The sequence below is a fragment of the Trachurus trachurus genome, assembly GCF_905171665.1.
Source record: "Trachurus trachurus genome assembly, chromosome: 11".
Lineage (NCBI taxonomy): Eukaryota > Metazoa > Chordata > Actinopteri > Carangiformes > Carangidae > Trachurus > Trachurus trachurus.
Window position 1 is genome coordinate 4,633,387 of NC_139904.1, and position 21,135 is coordinate 4,654,521.

General features: G+C 44.4%; 3 protein-coding genes and 1 pseudogene across 4 annotated transcripts in view; all 4 read left to right on the plus strand.

Annotated features, from left to right (window-relative positions):
• Positions 1–21,135, plus strand: part of cfap69 (cilia and flagella associated protein 69) — a gene marked incomplete at its 3' end in the record, with an annotated part of 35,852 nt that overhangs the window by 2,630 nt on the left and 12,087 nt on the right. The window contains exons 7-14 of the mRNA XM_083982338.1: positions 806–904; positions 1,718–1,870; positions 2,111–2,288; positions 3,296–3,419; positions 3,515–3,563; positions 3,655–3,776; positions 5,161–5,407; positions 8,533–8,697. Coding sequence (XP_083838464.1) covers positions 806–904; positions 1,718–1,870; positions 2,111–2,288; positions 3,296–3,419; positions 3,515–3,563; positions 3,655–3,776; positions 5,161–5,407; positions 8,533–8,697 — 1,137 coding nt within the window. The remainder of the gene's footprint in view (positions 1–805; positions 905–1,717; positions 1,871–2,110; positions 2,289–3,295; positions 3,420–3,514; positions 3,564–3,654; positions 3,777–5,160; positions 5,408–8,532; positions 8,698–21,135) is intronic.
• On the plus strand, positions 9,777–11,548 carry LOC310994014 (nuclear factor 7, ovary-like). The gene has a single exon (XM_083982514.1). The coding sequence runs from the start codon at positions 9,809–9,811 to the stop codon at positions 11,204–11,206; it is 1,398 nt and encodes a 465-aa protein (XP_083838640.1). The 5' UTR covers positions 9,777–9,808; the 3' UTR covers positions 11,207–11,548.
• Positions 15,116–19,046, plus strand: LOC310993787 (nuclear factor 7, ovary-like; annotated as a pseudogene). Its single transcript has 4 exons — positions 15,116–15,217; positions 15,344–15,565; positions 15,710–16,819; positions 18,994–19,046. The product of its transcript is annotated as a nuclear factor 7, ovary-like (transcript).
• On the plus strand, positions 19,278–20,687 carry LOC310993788 (E3 ubiquitin-protein ligase TRIM39-like; the record flags this gene model as incomplete). Its single annotated transcript, XM_083982267.1, has 1 exon — positions 19,278–20,687. One exon carries the CDS (start codon positions 19,278–19,280, stop codon positions 20,685–20,687), a length of 1,410 nt encoding a protein of 469 aa, XP_083838393.1.

Here is a 21,135-nt window from a genome sequence, read left to right on the forward strand (position 1 = left end):
AGCAGGAGGATTTATAAAAAGGATTTATTTTCTAAAGAAGTGTCTAGTGAGAAAACCAAAGACTCTGAGTTGATGAGTGTTTCCAGTATTGGACAGTTTTCTCTCCCGCAGGGTGGTTTAACAACAAAAACAACATGTTTGTGTTGTTTTATGATAAATTTGTCACAATTTCTAAAAATGTAAGAGATTATTTCATAGATAAGTTAGAGCCACAGACTGCACATCTTTTAAATGAGACTTCTGGGGTTGAGAGAGGAATACACATTAAAACAATCATATCCGAAGTAAGGTACAACCGTTGAAAGAACACTTCTGGAAGAGAGAGAAAATGTCCTGGAAAATGATTTAAAGAAAAGAGTGGGAACCCGGTCCTTCATTGTCTGAACATTTACTAAACCCAACACCACTGGTTCTCTGTCTGGAGTACATCTTATATTTATAGAGGACTATTTTCACCTGCGGATTAATACACGTTTATCTGAAAACATTCAAATTAAACTGCAGTGCTCATGTCTGATTTGTCTCCCTGGTTTATTTGATCATTTTTGGACAATAATCAATAATAAATCTGACAAAACATATGAACCAATCACAGCCTGTTTCTGTAAGATCAGTCATCTGTCACAGTTATAATACCGGTAGTTTTTAGTTTATTTTCTGTTTTTACCACCTGGTGTTTCATGTTCTTCACCAGGTGTGATGATGATGATGATGATGTGTGTGTGTGTGTGTGTGTGTGTGTGTGTGTGTGTGTGTGTGTGTGTGTGTGTGTGTGTGTGTGTGTGTGTGTGTGTGTGTGTGTCAGGTTGTCTGATGAGGGTGTGTCAGTCCGAGGTCAGGCAGCAGCTCGTGGACTTGGTCCAGTCGTTCTTCAGCTCCGTGTCTCCAGACTCTGGACCTGACGGTACGGCGCTCAGCACGGGGCCGACGGCGCCGACGCTCCACTCTCACAGATTCTCTAGACTTTCACTGAGTGAGGCTCTGATTGGCTGTCTGTGGCATGCTGGTGCTTCTCCTCTGGCTTTTCTTTACTTTCATCTCCATCATCTCTTTCTCTGTTTCTTTCTTTCTTTCTTTCTTTCTTTCTTTCTTTCTTTCTTTCTTGTTTTCTTTCTTTCTTTCATATCTTTATTACAGACTCATGGTCCATTTAACAGAAGGTACAATACAAGACAGACAGACACAGATTACTAAAATAACACAATGAAAAGTACAAATAATTTTCTTTTTCTTAATCTTTTTTCTTGTTTTCTCTTTTTCTTTCTTGTTTTCTTTCTTTGTTTCTTGTTTATTTTTCGCGAGTGGTTCATATATAACTTCAGAAATCGGTCTGACCTGCCTTCTCTTCATGTCTGTGTTCACTGAGCTTAATGCTTAGTGTCAGTTTTGCATGTTAGCATCAGCTGGGGCTTGTAAGTTTCTGAGCAGATTAAACTCTGTGATGAAGTCAGCTGCTCATTAAACTGATGATAAGTTATCAGAAGAAGTTCATGAGTCTGTTTCAAGAATTTCATTTCATTATATAAAGTTATTATAGAAGTTATTTCACTCAAACCAAACCTGTGTTTGTTTAAACATGAGTTCATGTTGTGTTGAATCTCTTTCCCTTCATTTCTCAGTGTTGTTCCTCTGATGTCCCGTCCACACACTCCTGTCAGCGCTAACAGAGTTATAATCTAACATGTACAGTATGTGTGTGTTGTGTGTGTTGTGTCAGGGCTGCAGCCGACCTCTCCAGGCTACAGGCTGCAGCTGCTGGAGCTCAGTGATGTGGCCCAGACGCTGCTCCTGTCTCTGGCTGCCGTGGAGGAGCAGCCGTCCGTCAGGCTGGCGCTGCTGCAGACGCTGCAGCTGCTGTCAGGCTCCTCAGGTCAGTCCCTGCTTCAGTATGACCCTCCGTCTATCTGTCTGTCAGAGCTGTCAGGTGAACAGGTAACCTCCTTCATTAGACGCAGCACTCGAGAGCTTAACTCACCTCATTAACATCAACAATCAGAATCTGAAGAGTCCTCCAGTCAAAGTCAGCAGGTCAATGGGCTGATTTTACTCTTAATCACTTCATCAATCATCTATTTATGTGTAATTGTGTTTTTCTCTCTGACGGCCGCAGACCTGAACTGTGCTCTGATGCTGAACGCCCGCGGAGCCGAGAGCGTCTGTCTGCACATGAACGAGCCCGACCCGTCCGGACAGGTTCTGTTCTGCTCCTCTGAGATCCTGTGGAACCTGCTGGAGAGAGGCAGCAAGGAGGAGGTCACGGCCCAGCTCAGCTCCATGGACTGTGTGGTGTACGAGCCTCTACTGGTTCTCTACTGGTTTAGTTCAAAGGGATAGTTCAACATTTTGTCAAATTGGCCCATTGCCATAATCCCTATAGTCATAGCAGTAGGTTTGTTACCTTTAATTGTCGGTGCAAGCTGTTTTTAGAACGGCGGAGCAGAGCCGTGAGCTGCTCAGAGCTACGCTCCATAGGCTCATGGGATTTCTTGCTTTCCCTCATCAAACTCATCAAATACACAATCCAACAACTCCACAACGCTCTGGTGGACAAGTTGTGACCTGCACATTCACCACGCTATGAGATAATAACAGAACGTTACCAGACAGAGTTGTTTTAGAGGGAAATTCATGCAAAACCACTGATTCACGTTGCCTTCAGGGACAGTTTTTCATCAAGCAGTCTCTGAATTTACCTGATACAGAAACATAGTTTCTACATTTAAAAAAGACCAAATCAAGTGCAATGCATTTTAGTAAGGTGTACACTATCCTGTACCTGTATGGTTAGTGAAAAGAAAAGCTAAGTCATCTACATGATACAAAATACAATAAAACATTTTAAGAAGCCCAAGTTCCTATTACAAAAGACCTTACAATGAATGGAGGCTCTCTGCCTTCCACCTAGCGTCTCTTGGCTGAAAACCAACTTGTAAGATCAGAGCCTCCGACCCGGTGTCCCAGCTCTTGTCTCCATGGCGACACCGCCACACAAATGTAACGCGCCAGTAACCCGTAATCTCTTGTTGATGACAGATAAGACTACACAGATATACACATGGTAACATGGTAGATGATAAATAACCTTATCCACCGCTCCATGGATTGATTTCTCACCGGCTTCGTTGGTAACAAATGCACATGGAGGAGAGGAGGGTTAGAGAGACTTCATCTCTGTCTCCTCTCAGACTAAACCATGAGTCTTTGTAACTCAGAGCTGAAGAAGTTTCATGTTGTTCCTCTCTGATCCTCTCTGGTCCTGACGTTGTGTTCTCCTCCTGGTTGTTTTGGACCTCAGGTCTCTGAAGGAGTCGTTTCTCCAGCTGCTGATGAACGGGTCCCGACTCTCAGAGCTGCAGCTCAGGAACGATCTGCTCGTCATCACCACGCTCATCGCTGAGAATCCTAACTCTCTGCTCATAGTGAGTGAAGCGCTGACATCATCATCCTCTCATCATTAATGTATGATGTCATCATGTGTCCGTCATCAGTGTGATGTCATGTGTCTGATTCTCAGGAGAGTTTATTTGCCAAAGAGATCGTGAGTTTGGCCACGTTTCCAGAGTGTGAGTCAGATAATAACATCCATTAACTCCACTTTGTTTTGTCTCATTAAATCACTTTTCTTTATAAAACGTTTCTGTGTTTGTGTCTCAGTGAAAACTCAGAGCTCTGTGGTTCGTGACCTGCAGCTGAGCTACAGCAGCGAAGACCTGAGGATGAAGAAGCTGCTGCTCAACCTGTTGGTGCTGATGTCCCAGGACGACGCTGCTCTGCAGGTTCATCACTCTCTCACTCTCACACAGTGAATATAACTGTGATATACTGTAAATCCTCCAACAGCAGCTCAGGCTTCAGCTGCTGAACTGACCCGTCTTCTAGCAGAGACAGGCGTCTATATGGGACACATTTAATTTAAAACAAAGAGTAAACTCCTCTCCACTGGTTCTGTTGTTCCTGTTTAACAGAGTCAGGACAAAAGGAAAGAGTCGGATCCAGAGCAGCATCACTTACTAGTTTAACCAGCACCCATTCAACTTCTTTTTTTTTGCTATCAATTTTTTATTGAAAATGTACAATATATACTGTATTCACATAATATACAAAGTTGTCCCCCTTTTTTCTCCCCACTCAGTGCAAACAGCAACAACGTCACTTGTACATTTGCAGGGAGGGAACAACATTAGAACCCCTACATCTTTCCACATTGTGTCCCGGCAAATCTCTGTCATTTACTTCATTTAAATCTCTATTCCAGAAAAAAACCTCTACTGGTAAAAGTTTATAGGGTCAGGCACCGATTAAACTTCTTCTAAATAAATGTGTTGCTCCGCCCACAGACTGTATATAGGCTCCGCTTCTTTCCTCGGCTCAGTCACAGTTCTCAATGGGCCGAACAACACGACTGGATGCACCGGGTTCAGGTCCAGACCTATAAAAATAACTCAGGTTGGACCACAGGCGTCCTTTTATTTGGCTGCATTCAGGCTGAGAATTAACCCTCGTGAGTCCGGCTGCATAAGGTCTGAGCTTCAACCACCATGGATCGGACCTGGGTCGGGTTTTATGGTGCATTCAAAACAACTTGGAAGTCAGAATTCCCAACTTGGAAATTTCCGACTTCCGACATCATTGCGCTCACGCTGCAGGCAAATGAAGGACACGGCGCAGGTGAGTGCACATATAACGCTATAGCCTAGGTAACCGTTAAACGTTATTTCCGTTGCATATGAGGAACACAATTTTTAACCGTTTAAGATGAAGGCCGCTATGTTTTGATGTTGTCGTGACTTCAAGGTGGAAAATCGCCCCATAGCTCTGAGATGATACCCGAGTTTCCGAGTTCAACGCCGTTCAATTCATTTTTCACGACTCGGAGCTCGTTTTTATCCGTCTTCTGAGTTGTTTTGAACGCGGCGTCCATGTTCAGGCTCATTGAGAACTGTAGCGGGAATGAAGCAGCTTAGAAAGTGCTCAAACAGGCGATCGTGGGCTTTGAGAGGTTTTGTACATTCACAAGAACTTGTAGAAAATAGAAACAGACCCGGCTTCTAACTGAGACTCAAACCTGGATCCAGACCCGGTCCAGTAGGAGACCGGAGTCTGGTTGAGACTCTGAGGCTTTTATTCCAGACTTTAATCTAACTCTCTCTCCTCCCTCAGCTCTACAGAGAACATCATGTGATGTTGTCTCTGCTGACGCTGCTGAAGCCGCCCGTCTCCTCCTCCGGGCCGCGGCGCTCTGGAGCCGGGTCGGGCCGGCGGTTCTGGTCGGTGGTCCAGCAGGAGGAGCTGCAGCTGCAGGCGCTGGCCTCCCTCAGCACCGTAGCTCCTCTGCTGCTCGACCAGTTCATGTCCTGTCAGGGCAACGCCCGCCTGCTGCTGCTGCTGGACTGGTGCATGGGCCAAGGTGAGGGCAAAGGGCAAACTTTAGGCACTGTCATCAATATGTCTATTCTAATCTAGTCTAGTTTTATCTAATCTAGTCTAGTATAATCTATCCATCCATCCATCCATCCATCATCTTTCACTTATCAAGTCACGGGGGCAGCTTGGAGCAGGGACATCCTGGGAGGATCCCAAGGAATTCCAAGGCCAGCCAAGTGACATAGTCACTCCAGCGTGTCCTGGGTCTTCTTCGGGGTCTCCTCCCGGTGGGAAATGCTCAATATACCCCCCCAGGAAGGCGTCCAGGAGTCATCCGATACAGACGCCCAAGCCACCTCAGCTGGCTCCTCTTGATGTGGAGGAGCAGCGGCTCTACTCCGAGCTCCTCCCGGGTGACAGAGCTCCTCACCCTATCTCTAAGGGAGCGCCCCTCCACCCTGCGGAGGAAGCTCATTTCGGCCGCTTGTATCCGGGATCTTGTTCTTTCGGTCATGACCCAGAGTTCATGACCGTAGGTGAGGGTAGGAAGGCAGTTAGACTGGTAAATTGAGAGCTTCGCCTTTCGGCTCAGCTCCTTCTTCACCACGATAGACCGATACAACGACCACATACTGCTTCTGCTGCACCAATCCCCCTGTCAATCTCACGCTTCATCCTTCCCTCCCTCGTGAAGTCCCCAAGATACTTAAACTCCTCCCCTGAGGCAGGACCTGGACCTGGCAGGACTTTTTCCGGTCAGGAACCATGGCCTCGGACTTAGAGGTGCTGATTCTCATCGCAGCTGCTTCACACTCAACTGCAAACTGCCCCAGCGCATGCTGAAGGTCCTGGCTCGAAAGAGCCCCTGGCTGCACCTAGAAATTCTGTCCATAAAGATAATGAACAGAACCGGTGACAAAGGGCAGACCTGCCGGAGTCCAACATGCACTGGGAACAGATCTGATTAACTGCCGGCAATGCGAACCAAGCTCCTGCTTCGGTCGTACAGAGACCATACAGCCCTTAGCAGAGGGCTTCCAACCCCATACTCCAGGAGCACCTCCCACAGAACGCCACGAGGGACACAATTGAAAGCTTTCTTCGGGTCCACAAAACACATGTGGACAGGTTGGGCAAACTCCCATGAACCCTCGAGCACCCTGTGGAGGGTATAGATCTGGTCTAGTGGTCCACAACCAGGACAAAAACCGCATTGTTACTGCTGAATCCGAGGTTCAACTATCGGCCGAATTCTCCTCTACAATACCCTGGAGTAGACTTTCCGCGGGAGGCTGAGGAGTGTGATTCCCCGATAGTTGGAACACACCCTCTGGTCCCCCTTCTTGAATAGAGGGACCACCATCCCAGTCTGCCAGTCCAGAGGCACTGTCCCCAACTGCCACGCGATGCTGCAGAGGCGTGTCAGCTACGACAGCCCCACAACATCCAGAGACTTGAGGTACTCAGGGCGGATCTCATCCACCCCCAGTGCCTTGCCACTGAGGAGCTTCCGAACTACCTCAGTGACTTCAGCTTGGGTAATGAATCAACCTCTGAGTCCTCAGCCTCTGCTTCTTCTACGGAAGGCATGTCAGCGGGATTGAGGAGATCCTCAAAGTATTCCTTCCACCACCTGACAATATCCCCAGTCAAGGTCAACAGCTCCTTACCTCCACTGGTAAATAGTGTTGGTGGAGCACTGCTTCCCCCTCCTGAGGCATCGGGTGGTTTGCCAGAATTTCTTCAAGACCGACCGGTAGTCCTCCTCCATTGCCTCCCCGAACTTTTCCCAGACACAAGTTTTTGCTTCCACGACCGACTGAGCTGCCAGCCAGGCTCGATAGGACTCCTTCTTCAGCACTCTGACTCAATGTCTCTTCCTCCCTCGGGATCTGGTCGAAGCTCTCCCGGAGCTGGGAGTTCAAGACTTCCCTGACAGGGGATTCCGCCAGATGTCCCCAGCAGACCCTCACAGTGTGTTTGGGTCTGCCAAGTCTGTCCAGCTTCCTCCTCTGCCAGCGGATCCAACTCACTACCAGGTGGTGATCAGTTGACAGCTCAGCCCCTCTCTTCACCCGTGTGTCCAAGACGTACGGCCAGAAGTCAGATGACACGACTACAAAGTCGATCATTGACCTCCGGCCTAGGGTGTCCTGGTGTCACGTGCACTGATGGACACCCTAATGCTTGAACATGGTGTTCATTATGGACAAACTGTGACTAGCACAGAAGTCCATTAACAAAACACCACTCGGGTTCAGATCGGGGAGGCCGTTCCTCCCAATCACACCTCTCTAGGTGCCACTGTCGCTGCCCACGTGAGCGTTGAAGTCCCCCAGTAAAACGATGGAGTCCCCGGTTGGAGCAACTTCCAGTACCCCACCCAGGGCCTCCAAGAAGGTCAGGTACTCTGTACTGCTGTTCGGCCCGTAGGCCGAGACAACAGTGAGAAACACATGGCGGCTGAGCTGGGGAGCTATGAGCAAGCCCACACCAGCTCACCACCTCTCACCGTGGGCAACTCCAGAGTGGAAGAGAGTCCAGCCTCTCTCAAGGAGTTGGGTTTCGGAGGCCAGACTGTGCGTGGAGATGAGTCTGACTATCTCTAGCCGGTACTGCTCAGCCTCCCGCACAAGCTCAGGCTCTATGCACCAGCCCCTTCTGACCCTTCCTGGTGGTGGTGGGCCTACTGGAAGGCGGCCCCACGTCACTCTTTCAGGCTGCGCCCGGCCAGATCCCATGGGCAGAAACCGGCCGCCAGATGCAGAGGCCCAACCTCAGGCCTGGCTCCTGGGTGGGACCCCGGTGACGCCAATCCGGGCGACGTGAACTTCCTCGGTATTGCTTTCTTAATAGGGGCTTTGGAACCGCTCTTGGTCTGACCTGTCACCTAGGACCTGTTTGCCTTGGGAGACCCTACCAGGGGCATTAAGCCCCCGACAACATAGCTCCTAGGATCTCATCAGATATTGGTATAGCACTGTTCATATATTTTTCACTTTAAAGCTTTGTGCCCCTTAATTTTTTATTTTCTGTTTGACAAACATCTGATCTGATTTTTCATGACCGGTCTGATTTTCATCTTCAACCTCTCAACTTTAAACTTGTAGTTCAGGTTCAGATATTTGAACTTTGTCCTCAGATGTGTCTCATCTTCTTCTGTTTCAGACTCGTACTTTGGTCATGGTCACAGTTTCCATGGCACCGGAGGTCGCGGCAGCAAAAAGGCTCCGATGAGACTCTGTGTTCGAGTCCTGAGGTCTGTGACATCATCAGGTGACGAGTCAGTGAAGCAGGATCTGTGTGACCAGGGCGCCATCAACCAGCTGCTTGGTGAGTGACGTCATCATTACAGGGTTATTATAGTTCACTAAAACTAAAAGTAGCAGTGAAAAAATAATTTAGTAACTGAAATAAAAATGACAATTTTTCAAAAAGGAGAACTAAATAAAAACCACAATGTAGTTTTCTTGTCAATGTCCAAAGCTGCAGGAAGAAAACGCCACAGCTCAATATTGGACAACTTGAGTGCGACCCACAGGTAGATAAGAGTGAATGGAACCTGATGAGGACTGATGGGAACATTATGGGATGGATGCAACTAAAAGGGAAAAATGTAATCCTCAGAGGTCTGACAGAGGCTTTCTCGACAACTAAGATTAAGACTAAATAAAAACTAAAACTAAGACTAAATAAAAACTACAACTAAGATTAAGACTAAATACATGTTACACACATCAAGATATTCACACCCAGGTTTTTCCAACAGGTACAGAAACTTCCTGACCACAATTATGTCACATTTCAAAGCTGTCAGAGCTTGTGTTATTAATCAACATGAGTTAACATGTCTTAACTCCCACACACACAAGACACGGCTTTCTTCCTATTCTCCTGTTTTTTGCTCAGAATTTGCCTAAATTTGCCAAAAAAATAGCCCGGACCAGACCCATCGCTGCGCAGCAGCTATATATAGGCTATATTTTTTTTTACATCCCTATGCACAACAGTAATTTATTTATTTATTAAAAAACACATGAAAAGGGCTTTTTCAATACGAGGCACATGCCTGGACCTGCTCCTCTACATTCATCTGGTCCGACATGTTCAACATTCAGTCAGTTTTCAAAGCTCCGCCCCCTCGCCTGGCTTCACCTAAGATAAACCAGGAAACAGTGCATTGGATTTTGTCAGTCCCAGAGACGCAGACTGAAGAAGAGACGATCAGATTCAGCTTCAGAACAAACTAAGAACTTCCTGTGAGTGAGTCCAGCTACAACACTGCTGCTTCAACCTGCTGACACTCCACACACTGAAGGTGAGTTTGACTAAAACCTGGACTCAGAGTCACAGTAAATTTCAGTCTAGTCAGTAAAGGAGGGAGGGGAGCCATGACTGACTCTACTTCCTGTCTGCTGTGTTTTCAGCTTCACTCACAGACTAAATGGCTTCCAGATCAGAGGAGGATCTCTGCTGTCCGGTCTGTACGGAGGTCTTCAGAGATCCTGTTGTTCTGTCCTGCAGCCACAGCTTCTGTAAAGACTGTCTGAAGAGCTGGTGGAATGAGAAACAAGATCCGCTGTGTCCAGTTTGTAAGAGAAGGTCTTCAAAGGATGAACCAACTAATAACCTGGCGTTGAAGAACCTGTGTGAGAGCTTCTTACAGCAGAAAGAGCAGAGATCTTCAGAGGCTCTCTGCAGTCTGCACTCTGAGAAACTCAAACTCTTCTGTCTGGACCATCAGCAGCCAGTGTGTCACATCTGCAGAGATTCAAAAAAACACACCAACCACAGATTCAGACCCATCGATGAAGCTGCTTCAGACCTCAAGAAGGAACTTGAGGAAACTCTGGTGCCCTTAAAGAAGAAGTTAAAGGGTTTTGAAGAAGTTCAGGTGAAGTTTGGTCAAACAGCAGAACACATTAAGGTCCAGGCCCAACACACACAGAGGCAGATTAAGGAGCAGTTCAAGAAGCTTCACCAGTTTCTAGTAGAGGAAGAGGAGGCCAGGATGGCTGCACTGAGGGAGGAAGAGGAGCAGAAGAGTCAGAGGATGAAGGAGAAGATGAAGGCTCTGAGCAGAGAGATAGCAGTTCTTTCACACACAGTCAGAGCCACAGAGGACGAGCTGAGAGCTGAAGACGTCTCATTCCTGCTCAACTACAAGGCTGCAGTGGAAAGAGTCCAGCAGCGCCCCCTGCTGGAGGATCCACAGCTGGACTCAGGAGCTCTGATAGACCAGGCCAAACACCTGGGCAACCTGACCTTCAACATCTGGAACAAGATGAAGGACATGGTCTCCTACAGTCCTGTGGTTCTGGACCCAAACACTGCTCATCCAGGACTCATCCTGTCTGGAGATCTGACCAGTGTGAGACGAGGAGACAAACAGCAGCTTCCTGACAATCCAGAGAGGTTTGATACTTACTGCTCTGTCCTGGGCTCTGAGGGTTTTAACTCAGGGACTCACAGCTGGGATGTCGAGGTTGGAGAAAATACAGGGTGGGAACTGGGTGTGTTAACAGAGTCTGTGCAGAGGAAGGGAGACAAGATACTGTCTGGATTATGGATGTTATGGTTCATTGAAGGTAAATACTCAGCATTTTCACCATCAGGTCCAGTCATTTATCTCCCAGAGCAGAAGAAGCTCCAAAGGATCAGAGTGATTCTGGACTTGAACAGAGGAAAACTGTCGTTCTCTGATCCTGATACTAACACACACATACACACCTTCACACACACTTTCACTCAGAAGATGTTTCCATACACTAACACTGTTAATAACCTTCCATTGAAGCTGTTACCAGTGAAGGTGTCAGTGACAGTGGAGCAGAGCCGTTAGAGATAAAGAAGATGATCATATTAATAATGTTGTTTATTTCTTAAAGGGAAAAGTCAGTGAATTGAACCTGTTAAACTGCACCTGTCCTCCTGCTGCCCCATTATTACACTTTTCCTTTTTTACCACCATACTTTTCATTTCGCATTATGTTTTTTATCATGACCTTGTGTGTGAGTGATGAGCTAAAAAAAAAAGATAAATTACTGAACATTTGATTTTTCTCCAGATGATAAAATGTGAAACATGAAAAGTTGAAAAGTGATTCTGGTTTAATTACATGTGTGAAAAGTTTGTATCTGTTCATATGGAATGATATAAAATGTATCAACGTGTCAGTTCATCACAAAAACTGAATGTACGTTCGTTCCTGTTTTTCGTCAACATAATAAAATGTTGTCTTGACTTGTTTCATGTTCAGCTTCGTCTTTAACGTCTCTTGCATCTACACAACATCCCATTCTCTTTATAATTAGCAGCACAGGTGGAGGAAGTGTACAAGTACTCTGCACAGGTAAGTACTGCACTGAAGATATCATCAGGAAAGTATTGGCTGATCAATCATGTCAATGCTAAAGCAGCATTTTACTGCTGTCGTTGGTCAAAGTGGTTTAACAACTTAAGGCTTCAATTAATAATTATAGCTGCTACTCAGCTCAATAACTGATGTTTAAATATGCCATTCTTGCTTTGACTCTAATTGTTCACATGAGAGAAAAATTCAAAATGCTGTGAAAAATTCAGTTTTTGAGATAAAATTCTGAAATTTGCCACACATCATCTACCATGATTCCAAAATGTTGTCCATTTTTTCCATGAACGTTGAAAATGTATTTAGCAAGAATTTGCAGGTAGGTATATTACAGTAGTGTTTACTGTACACTCAAACATTTTGATGCACTGTAGGTTAAATTTTTGATAAATCAAAAATCTGAGAAACCAGTTTTGTGTAGGACAGTCTGAAGATGCTCTCTAGCAAGTTTGGTGTCAATTGAGGAAAAAATGTGGGAGGAGATAGGTTAATAATATAAATAGGTTTAAGAAGTTTTACAGTTTTTGAAAAAAAAAAACATTATAGGATGGATGCAACTAAAAGGGAACAAGTTCATATTCAGAGGTCTGACAGAGGCTTTCTCCCAAAACCTGAAAAACTACAACTAAGACTAAGACTAAATAAAAACTACAACTAAGACTAAATAAAAATTACAACTAAGACTAGGTAAAACAAGTTTCTGACAACAATTGTGTCAAGTTTCAAAGCTGTCAGAGCTTGTGTAATTAATCTACATGAGTTTACTGTATATGTCTTAACTCCCACACACAAGAAATGGTTTTACAAGGAAATGTGTACGGTAGAGAACCTTTTTTTTTTATTACATCCCTATGCATGACAGTAATTTATATATTTATTTAAAAACACATGAAAAGACCTTTTTTAATATGAGGCAAGGTTATTATCGTTAACGAAAACGAATGAAATGGCGAAAACTAGAATTGAAAAAACATTTTCGTTAACTGAAATAAATAAAAACTATAATCAAATGAAAAAACGATAACTAACTAAAACTGTATTGTGTGTTTACAAAACTAACTAAAACGTACTGAAATTATAGATAAAATTCCCTTCGTTTTCGTCCAGTAGCGTAGCCAGAAAAAAGACATTGGGTGTGCACCTGCAAAGACTGGGTGTGCCAAATTTATTTTCAACAAACTGAGCGTTACACCTCCATAAATATTCAAAAGAATTCCAACATTATATGTTGTGTGCGTTCTCATCAGTAATAACAAACCATGTGTTATTCGCTCTCAACAAGCCATAGGCCTTTAACAAGCATCAGACATAGACTGCACATAATAACTTGGGTTTAACAGTGGCATCATGGCAAGCCTGTATGATCATACTTATCTTCTAATCTATATGCAACGCTGAGTAAAAAAAACTGCTTAGTAACTGCTCTTATAGTCAACAGTAGCAGGTCTAAACATTCACACATATGACGTGCTCAAATAAATCAATAACAAAGTCATAAAAAAAACACACTTTTGCGTGTCTGGTTAGCGCACACACAATAGGTGATCTACTAAGAGTAACACGCTAAACGACAACACGCGCAAACCGCAGTATTTAAATGAGGGTTTTGCGCGTAACCGTTTCCGCCATGGAGAGTGTGGACAGAGAGCTGGATGGATACAAACGCAGAATAAAAATTTGATCCGACGCATTAATAGAGAGAGGGACAAATATTGTGGAAAAATTGTGGAGCTGCAGCAGAAGAAACGTGGGAGATTATCTATGAGAAAGTTAAAATGTGGTTGGTAGAACAAGAAGAGAAGAGATGAAGTGAAGAGAAGATGGGGAGATATAGGTATGCGGCAAAGAACAAAAGAAGATTTGAGTTTATAATAAAACCTCAGCAAACGAGGGAGAGCTGCTCTGGTCAGTGTTGAGCAGCAGCTGAGCAGGTAACTGGGAGACCTGCTGCCATTCATTGAGCTGGAGCTGCGCGCTATGGCACAGAGCTCAGGTGGGACACTCAGGCCACACTCGGATCTAAACGTGCTGACCAGATGGATCACGGACGGAGTGAAGGCAGCGGTGACGTCTCTCAGTCCCGGTCCCATAGCTGAGCCGCCAGGTACTGGAGAGGGAGGAGAGGAGAGGAGAGGAGCGCACTGGACGAGAGAGGTGCGGCGTGCGTAACGGCGCTCAAATGACTTTGATCGCATGATCAACAAAGCTATGTAACCATCTGAACACAACTACTGGGCTCATCAATCATCACATATGATTATGTAACAGCTTGGCCTGATGGTTTTATATCGCAAAGCAGAAGAGGACAATGTTTATCCTCGTGTTAATTAAACCAGACACGGTCCGACACGCGTGCTGAAGCCCGGACCAGACACGGCCAGACTCGGTCCAAGCCCGCGCGACCGATTAGGTTGACCTGACAGGCCCGTTGAGAACTGAAATACAGCAGCCCATACAGATCCGTGAACATCTGGGAGCTCAGAAGAACAGACAAGCTGCCCACTCCCAGAGAGCAGAGAGACTGTGTGTGTGTGTGTGTGTGTGTGTGTGTGTGTGTGTGTGTGTGTGTGTGTGTGTGTGTGTGTGTGTGTGTGTGTGTATGTGCGTTTGTGAGAGGACACACTCCTCGGGAGCGAACAGGAAAGACAGAGGCAGTGTGTGAGTGAGTGAGATTTTATATTATTACACCTACTTTGAATTTTATTCGAATAAAAATGCCTCATCCTGAACCAGTTCTTATGGACAGAAGGCACTGTAAGGTTAACAAAAGCTAAGCACATCAGCATCAAGCTGAGGTGGAGAAGTATATTATCAGCTGTCTGGCTCTGTGCACTACCAGATAAAAGTGCACTTTAAATGTCCAAAACATTTGCTGTGTTCACTTTATGCTACTTTATGTTAAATACAATACAACATCCGAGGTAGGCTACTGTAGGCCTATTGTTACTTTACTGCACTAGTATGTCAAAAAAACTGCAGTAACTGAATACATTTGTTAAATGGTATCTTTTGAGTTTTATTACACAATACTTGCTCTGATCTGTTGGAATCCTTCAACCAACAAATAACCCAAAGTATGAAAAAACTACTAAAACTAATAAAAACTAAACTAAAACAAGCAAACCCGCTCTAAAAACTGATTAAAACTAACTGAATTAGAGAAAAAGAAGTCAAAACTAAATAAAACTAAACTATAATTAAAAATCCAAAACTATTATAACCTTGATATGAGGCACGTGCCTGGAACTGCTCCTCTACATTCATCTGGACCGACCGATTCAAATATTCAGTCACTTTTCAAAGCTCCGCCCCCTCACATGACTCATAAACCAGGAAACTGCTGCACTTTCACTTCAATCCCAGAGACGCAGACTGAAGAAGAGACGGTCAGATTCAGCTTCAGACCAAACTAACAAACTTCCTGTGAGTGAGTCCAGCTACAACACTGCTGCTTCAACCTGCTGACACTCCACACACTGAAGGTGAGTTTGACTAAAACCTGGACTCAGAGTCACAGTAAACTCAGTACAGTAAACAGTAAAAGTCTAGCCAGTAGAGGAGGGAGAGGAGCCATGACTGACTCTCCTTTCTGTCTGCTGTGTTTTCAGCTTCACTCACAGACTAAATGGCTTCCAGATTAGAGGAGGATTTCTTCTGTTCGGTCTGTACGGAGGTCTTCAGAGATCCTGTTGTTCTGTCCTGCAGCCACAGCTTCTGTAAAGACTGTCTGCAGAGCTGGTGGAGACATAAACAAGATCAACTGTGTCCAGTTTGTAAGAGAAGATCTTCAAAGGCTGATCCACCTAATAACCTGGCGTTGAAGAACCTGTGTGAGAGCTTCTTACAGCAGAGAGAGCAGAGGTCTTCAGTGTTTGAACCACCTATTTACCTGGTGTTGAAGAACCTAATACTACTACTACTAATAATAATAATATTAATAACTTATTATAACCTGTGTGAGTGCTTCTTACCAGAGAGAGAGCAGAGATCTTCAGAGCCTCTCTGCAGTCTGCACTCTGAGAAACTCAAACTCTTCTGTCTGGACCATCAGCAGCCAGTGTGTCTCATCTGCAGAGATTCAGAAACACACGCCAACCACAGATTCAGACCCATCGATGAAGCTGCTCCGAAACTCAAGAAGGAACTTGAGGAAACTCTGGAGTCCTTAAAGAAGAAGTTAACGGGTTTTGAAGAAGTTCAAGTGAAGTTTGATCAAACAGCAGAACACATTAAGGTCCAGGCCCGACACACAGAGAATCAGATTAAGGAGCAGTTTAAGAAGCTTCACCAGTTTCTAGAAGAAGAAGAGGAGGCCAGGATGGCTGCACTGAGGGAGGAAGAGGAGCAGAAGAGTCAGAGGATGAAGGAGAAGATGGAGGCTCTGAGCAGAGAGATAGCAGCTCTTTCACACACAGTCAGAGCCTCAGAGGACGAGCTGAGAGCTGAAGGCGTCTCATTCCTGCTCAACTACAAGGCTGCAGTGGAAAGAGTCCAGCAGCACGCCCTGCTGGAGGATCCACAGCTGGACTCAGGAGCTCTGATAGACCAGGCCAAGCACCTGGGCAACCTGGCCTTCAACATCTGGAACAAGATGAAGGACATGGTCTCCTACAGTCCTGTGGTTCTGGACCCAAACACTGCTCATCCAAAACTCATCCTGTCTGAAGATCTGACCAGTGTGAGATATAGAGGAGTCCAACAGCAGCTTCCTGACAATCCAGAGAGGTTTGAATATTATGGCTTTGTCCTGGGCTCTGAGGGTTTTAACTCAGGGACTCACAGCTGGGATGTTGAGGTCGGAGACGATACACGGTGGACACTGGGTGTGTTAACAGAGTCTGTGCAGAGGAAGGGAAAGAAGATATGGTCTGGATTATGGATGATATGGTTTGATGAAGGTAAATACGGAGCATATTCACCATCAACTCCAGTCATTGATCTCCCAGTGCAGAAGAAGCAGAGGATCAGAGTGAATCTGGACTTGAACAGAGGAAAACTGTCGTTCTCTGATCCTGATACTAACAGACACATACACACCTTCAAACACACTTTCACTCAGAAGATGTTTCCATTCATTGAGATTGGTGAACTCCCAGTGAAGCTGTTACCAGTGAAGGTGTCAGTGACAGTGGAGCAAAGCAGTTAGAGATAAAGAGGATGATCATATTTATAATGTTGTTTATTTCTTAAAGCAGAAGTAAGCGATCCGGTCATTTTGGCTAATGCTGCGTTCCAGGCAGGCTTTTGAAACCGTAAATTACAGCTTCAAGTCACAACTTACGACTTTGTAGCGTTCCAGGCAACCCACTCGTGTTTTTCCGACCTGTTTTACCTGTGAAAGTCACTATAACGGCCACTCGTAACTTCCGCCCCGTGAACTCGTACCAGATCGAACTGGTACGACTTCACAGGTCGGAAAAACACGAGTTACGGGCTGCCCTGAACGCACCATAACGTCTTGTCAGCCGATGGAGTTAGCAGCCCCCGTCCTCGTCATGGATCTATTGGTCCTCGTCCCTACGTCACCGCATTCAGGCGCATCCCTTGGCTGCACACACAGCCCTTCATGCCGTTCTCTCTCCTCATTGGATAAAAATTGTAGGATACGAGAAAAGTTTTCTCCTCGGCTCAGAGCAGAGCAGAGTGACTGACAGACCCGTGTTTCGGTCCAAACACTCTATGTAAGTGATTGCTGTGGGAAGATATAACTATTTAAGACTTATATTAACACAAATATATCGCTTACTTCTACTTTAAAGGGAAAAGTCAGTGAATTGAACCTGTTAAACTGCACTTGTCCTCCTGCTGCCTCATTATTACACTTTTCCTTTTTTATCACCGTACTTTTCATTTCGCATTACGTTTTTTATTATGACTTAGTGTGGAGTGATGAGTTAAAAAATGATAAATTACTGAACATTTGATCAGTTTATTTTCAGTTCTTCTCCAGATGATAAAATGTCAAACATGACAACATGACAAGTTGAAAAATGATTCTGGTTTAATTACATACGGTATGTGAAAAGTTTGTATCTGATATGAAATGATCTAAAATGTATCAACGTGTCAGTTCATCACAAAAGCTGAATGTACATTCGTTCCAGTTTTTCATCAACATAATAAAATGTTGTTGTGACTTGGATTCATATTCAGCTTCGTCTTTAACGTCTCCTGCATCTACACAACGCCCCATTCTCTTTATAATTAGCAGCACAGGTGGAGGAAGTGTACAAGTACTCTGCACAGGTAAGTACTGCACTGAAGATATCATCAGGAAAGTATTGGCTGATCAATCATGTCAATGCTAAAGCCGCATTTTACTGCTGTCGTTGGTCAAAGTGGTTTAACAACTTGGTACAAGGCTTCAATGAATAATTATAGCTGCTACTCAGCTCAATAACTGATGTTTAAATATGCCATTCTTGCATTGACTCTAATTGTTCACATGAGAGAAAAATTCAAAAGGCTGTGAAAAATTCAGTTTTTGAGATAAAATTCTGAAATTTGCCACACATCATCTACCATGATTCCAAAATGTTGTAAATTTTTTCCATGAACGTTGAAAATGTATTTAGCAAGAATTTGCAGGTAGGTATATTACAGTAGTGTTTACTGTACACTCAAACATTTTGATGCACTGTAGGTTCAATTTTTGATAAATCAAAAGTCTGAGAAACCAGTTTTGTGTAGGACAGTCTGAAGATGCTCTCTAGCAAGTTTGGTGTCAATTGAGGAAAAAATGTGGGAGGAGATAGGTTAATAATATAAATAGGTTTAAGAAGTTTTACAGTTTTTGAAAAAAAAAAAACATTATAGGATGGATGCAACTAAAAGGGAACAAGTTCATCTTCAGAGATCTGACAGAGGCTTTCTCCTAAAACCTGAAAAACTACAACTAAGACTAAGACTAAATAAAAATGACAACTAAGACTAAATAAAAACTACAACTAAGTTTCTGACAACAATTGTGTCAAGTTTCAAAGCTTTCAGAGCTTGTGTTATTAATCTACATGAGTTTATGTCTTAACTCCCACACACAAGAAATGGTTTTACAAGGAAATGCGTACGGTAGAGAACCTTTTTTTTTATTACATCCCTATGCATGACAGTAATTTATTTATTTATTTAAAAACACATGAAAAGACCTTTTTTAATACGAGGCACGTGCCGGGAACTGCTCCTCTACATTCACCTGGACTGAGCTGTTCAACATTAAGTCATTTTTTAAAGCTCCGCCCCCTCACCTGACTCACCTCAGATAAACCAGGAAACAGTTCATTGGACTCTGTCAGTCCCAGAGACGCAGACTGAAGAAGAGACGATCAGATTCAGCTTCAGACCAAACTAACAACTTCCTGTGAATGAGTCCAGCTACAACACTGCTGCTTCAACCTGCTGACACTCCACGCACTGAAGGTGAGTTTGACTAAAACCCGGACTCAGAGTCACAGTAAACTTCAGTCTAGTCAGTAGAGGAGGGAGGGGAGCCATGACTGACTCTACTTCCTGTCTGCTGTGTTTTCAGCTTCACTCACAGACTAAATGGCTTCCAGATTAGAGGAGGATTTCTTCTGTTCGGTCTGTACGGAGGTCTTCAGAGATCCTGTTGTTCTGTCCTGCAGCCACAGCTTCTGTAAAGACTGTCTGAAGAGCTGGTGGAAGGAGAAACAAGATCAACTGTGTCCAGTTTGTAAGAGAAGATCTTCAAAGTCAAATCCACCTTGTAACCTGGCATTGAAGAACCTGTGTGAGAGCTTCTTACAGCAGATAGAGCAGAGATCTTCAGAGCCTCTCTGCAGTCTGCACTCTGAGAAACTCAAACTCTTCTGTCTGGACCATCAGCAGCCAGTGTGTCTTGTCTGTCTCCATTCAGAAACACACACCAACCACAGAATAAGACCCATCAATGAAGCTGCTTCGAAACTCAAGAAGGAACTTGAGGAAACTCTGGAGCCCTTAAAGAAGAAGTTAAAGGGTTTTGAGGAAGTTCAAGTGAAGTTTGATCAAACAGCAGAACACATTAAGGTCCAGGCCCGACACACAGAGAGGCAGATTAAGGAGCAGTTTCAGAAGCTTCACCAGTTTCTAGTAGAGGAAGAGGAGGCCAGGACGGCTGCACTGAGGGAGGAAGAGGAGCAGAAGAGTCAGAGGATGAAGGAGAAGATGGAGGCTCTGAGCAGAGAGATAGCAGTTCTTTCACACACAGTCAGAGCCACAGAGGACGAGCTGAGAGCTGAAGACGTCTCATTCCTGCTCAACTACAAGGCTGCAGTGGAAAGAGTCCAGCAGCGCCCCCTGCTGGAGGATCCACAGCTGGACTCAGGAGCTCTGATAGACCAGGCCAAACACCTGGGCAACCTGACCTTCAACATCTGGAACAAGATGAAGGACATGGTCTCCTACAGTCCTGTGGTTCTGGACCCAAACACTGCTTATCCGTATCTCATCCTGTCTGGAGATCTGACCAGTCTGAGACATGGAGTAGATGAACAGCAGCTTCCTGACAATCCAGAGAGGTTTGATGATTCTTCCTACTCTGTCCTGGGTTCTGAGGGTTTTAACTCAGGGACTCACAGCTGGGATGTCGAGGTTGGAGACAATACATACTGGGCACTGGGTGTGTTAACAGAGTCTGCGCAGAGGAAGGGAGAGGAGATAGTGTCTGGGTTATGGATGATATGGTTTGATGGCGGTAAATACTCAGCATATTCACCATCAGCTCCAGTCACTGTTCTCTCAGAGCAGGAGAAGCACCAGAGGATCAGAGTGAATCTAGACTTGAACAGTGGAAAACTGTCGTTCTCTGATCTTGATACTAACACACACATACACACCTTCACACACACTTTCACTCAGAAGATGTTTCCATACATTAACACTGGTGAAAACCTCCCATTGAAGCTGTTACCAGTGAAGGTGTCAGTGACAGTGGAGCAGAGCAGTTATAGATAGAGGATGATCATATTTATAATGTTGTTTATTTCTTAAAAGGAAAAGTCAGTGAATTGAACCTGTTAAACTGCACCTGTCCTCCTGCTGCCTCATTATTACACTTCTCCTTTTTTACTACTCTTCATGTGAAAAATATTTCCACTCTTTTTTATGGTTGAGTCATTTCAAATTACGTTTGTTATTATGACTGTGTGGAGTGATGAGCTAAAAAATGATAAATGACTGAACATTTGATTCTTCTTCTCCAGATGATAAAATGTCAAACATGAAAAGTTGAAAGTGATTCTGGTTTAATTACATGTGTGAAAAGTTTGTATCTGTTCATATGAAATGATCTAAAATGTATCATTGTGTCAGTTCATCACAAAAGCTGAATGTACGTTTGTTCCTGTTTTTCGTCAACATAATAAAATGTTGTCTTGACTTGGTTTCATATTCAGCTTCGTCT

Bases quoted from the DNA above. Each gene is read 5' to 3' on its own strand.
- LOC310994014 (XM_083982514.1), top strand. From the start codon at position 9,809: ATGGCTTCCAGATCAGAGGAGGATCTCTGCTGTCCGGTCTGTACGGAG.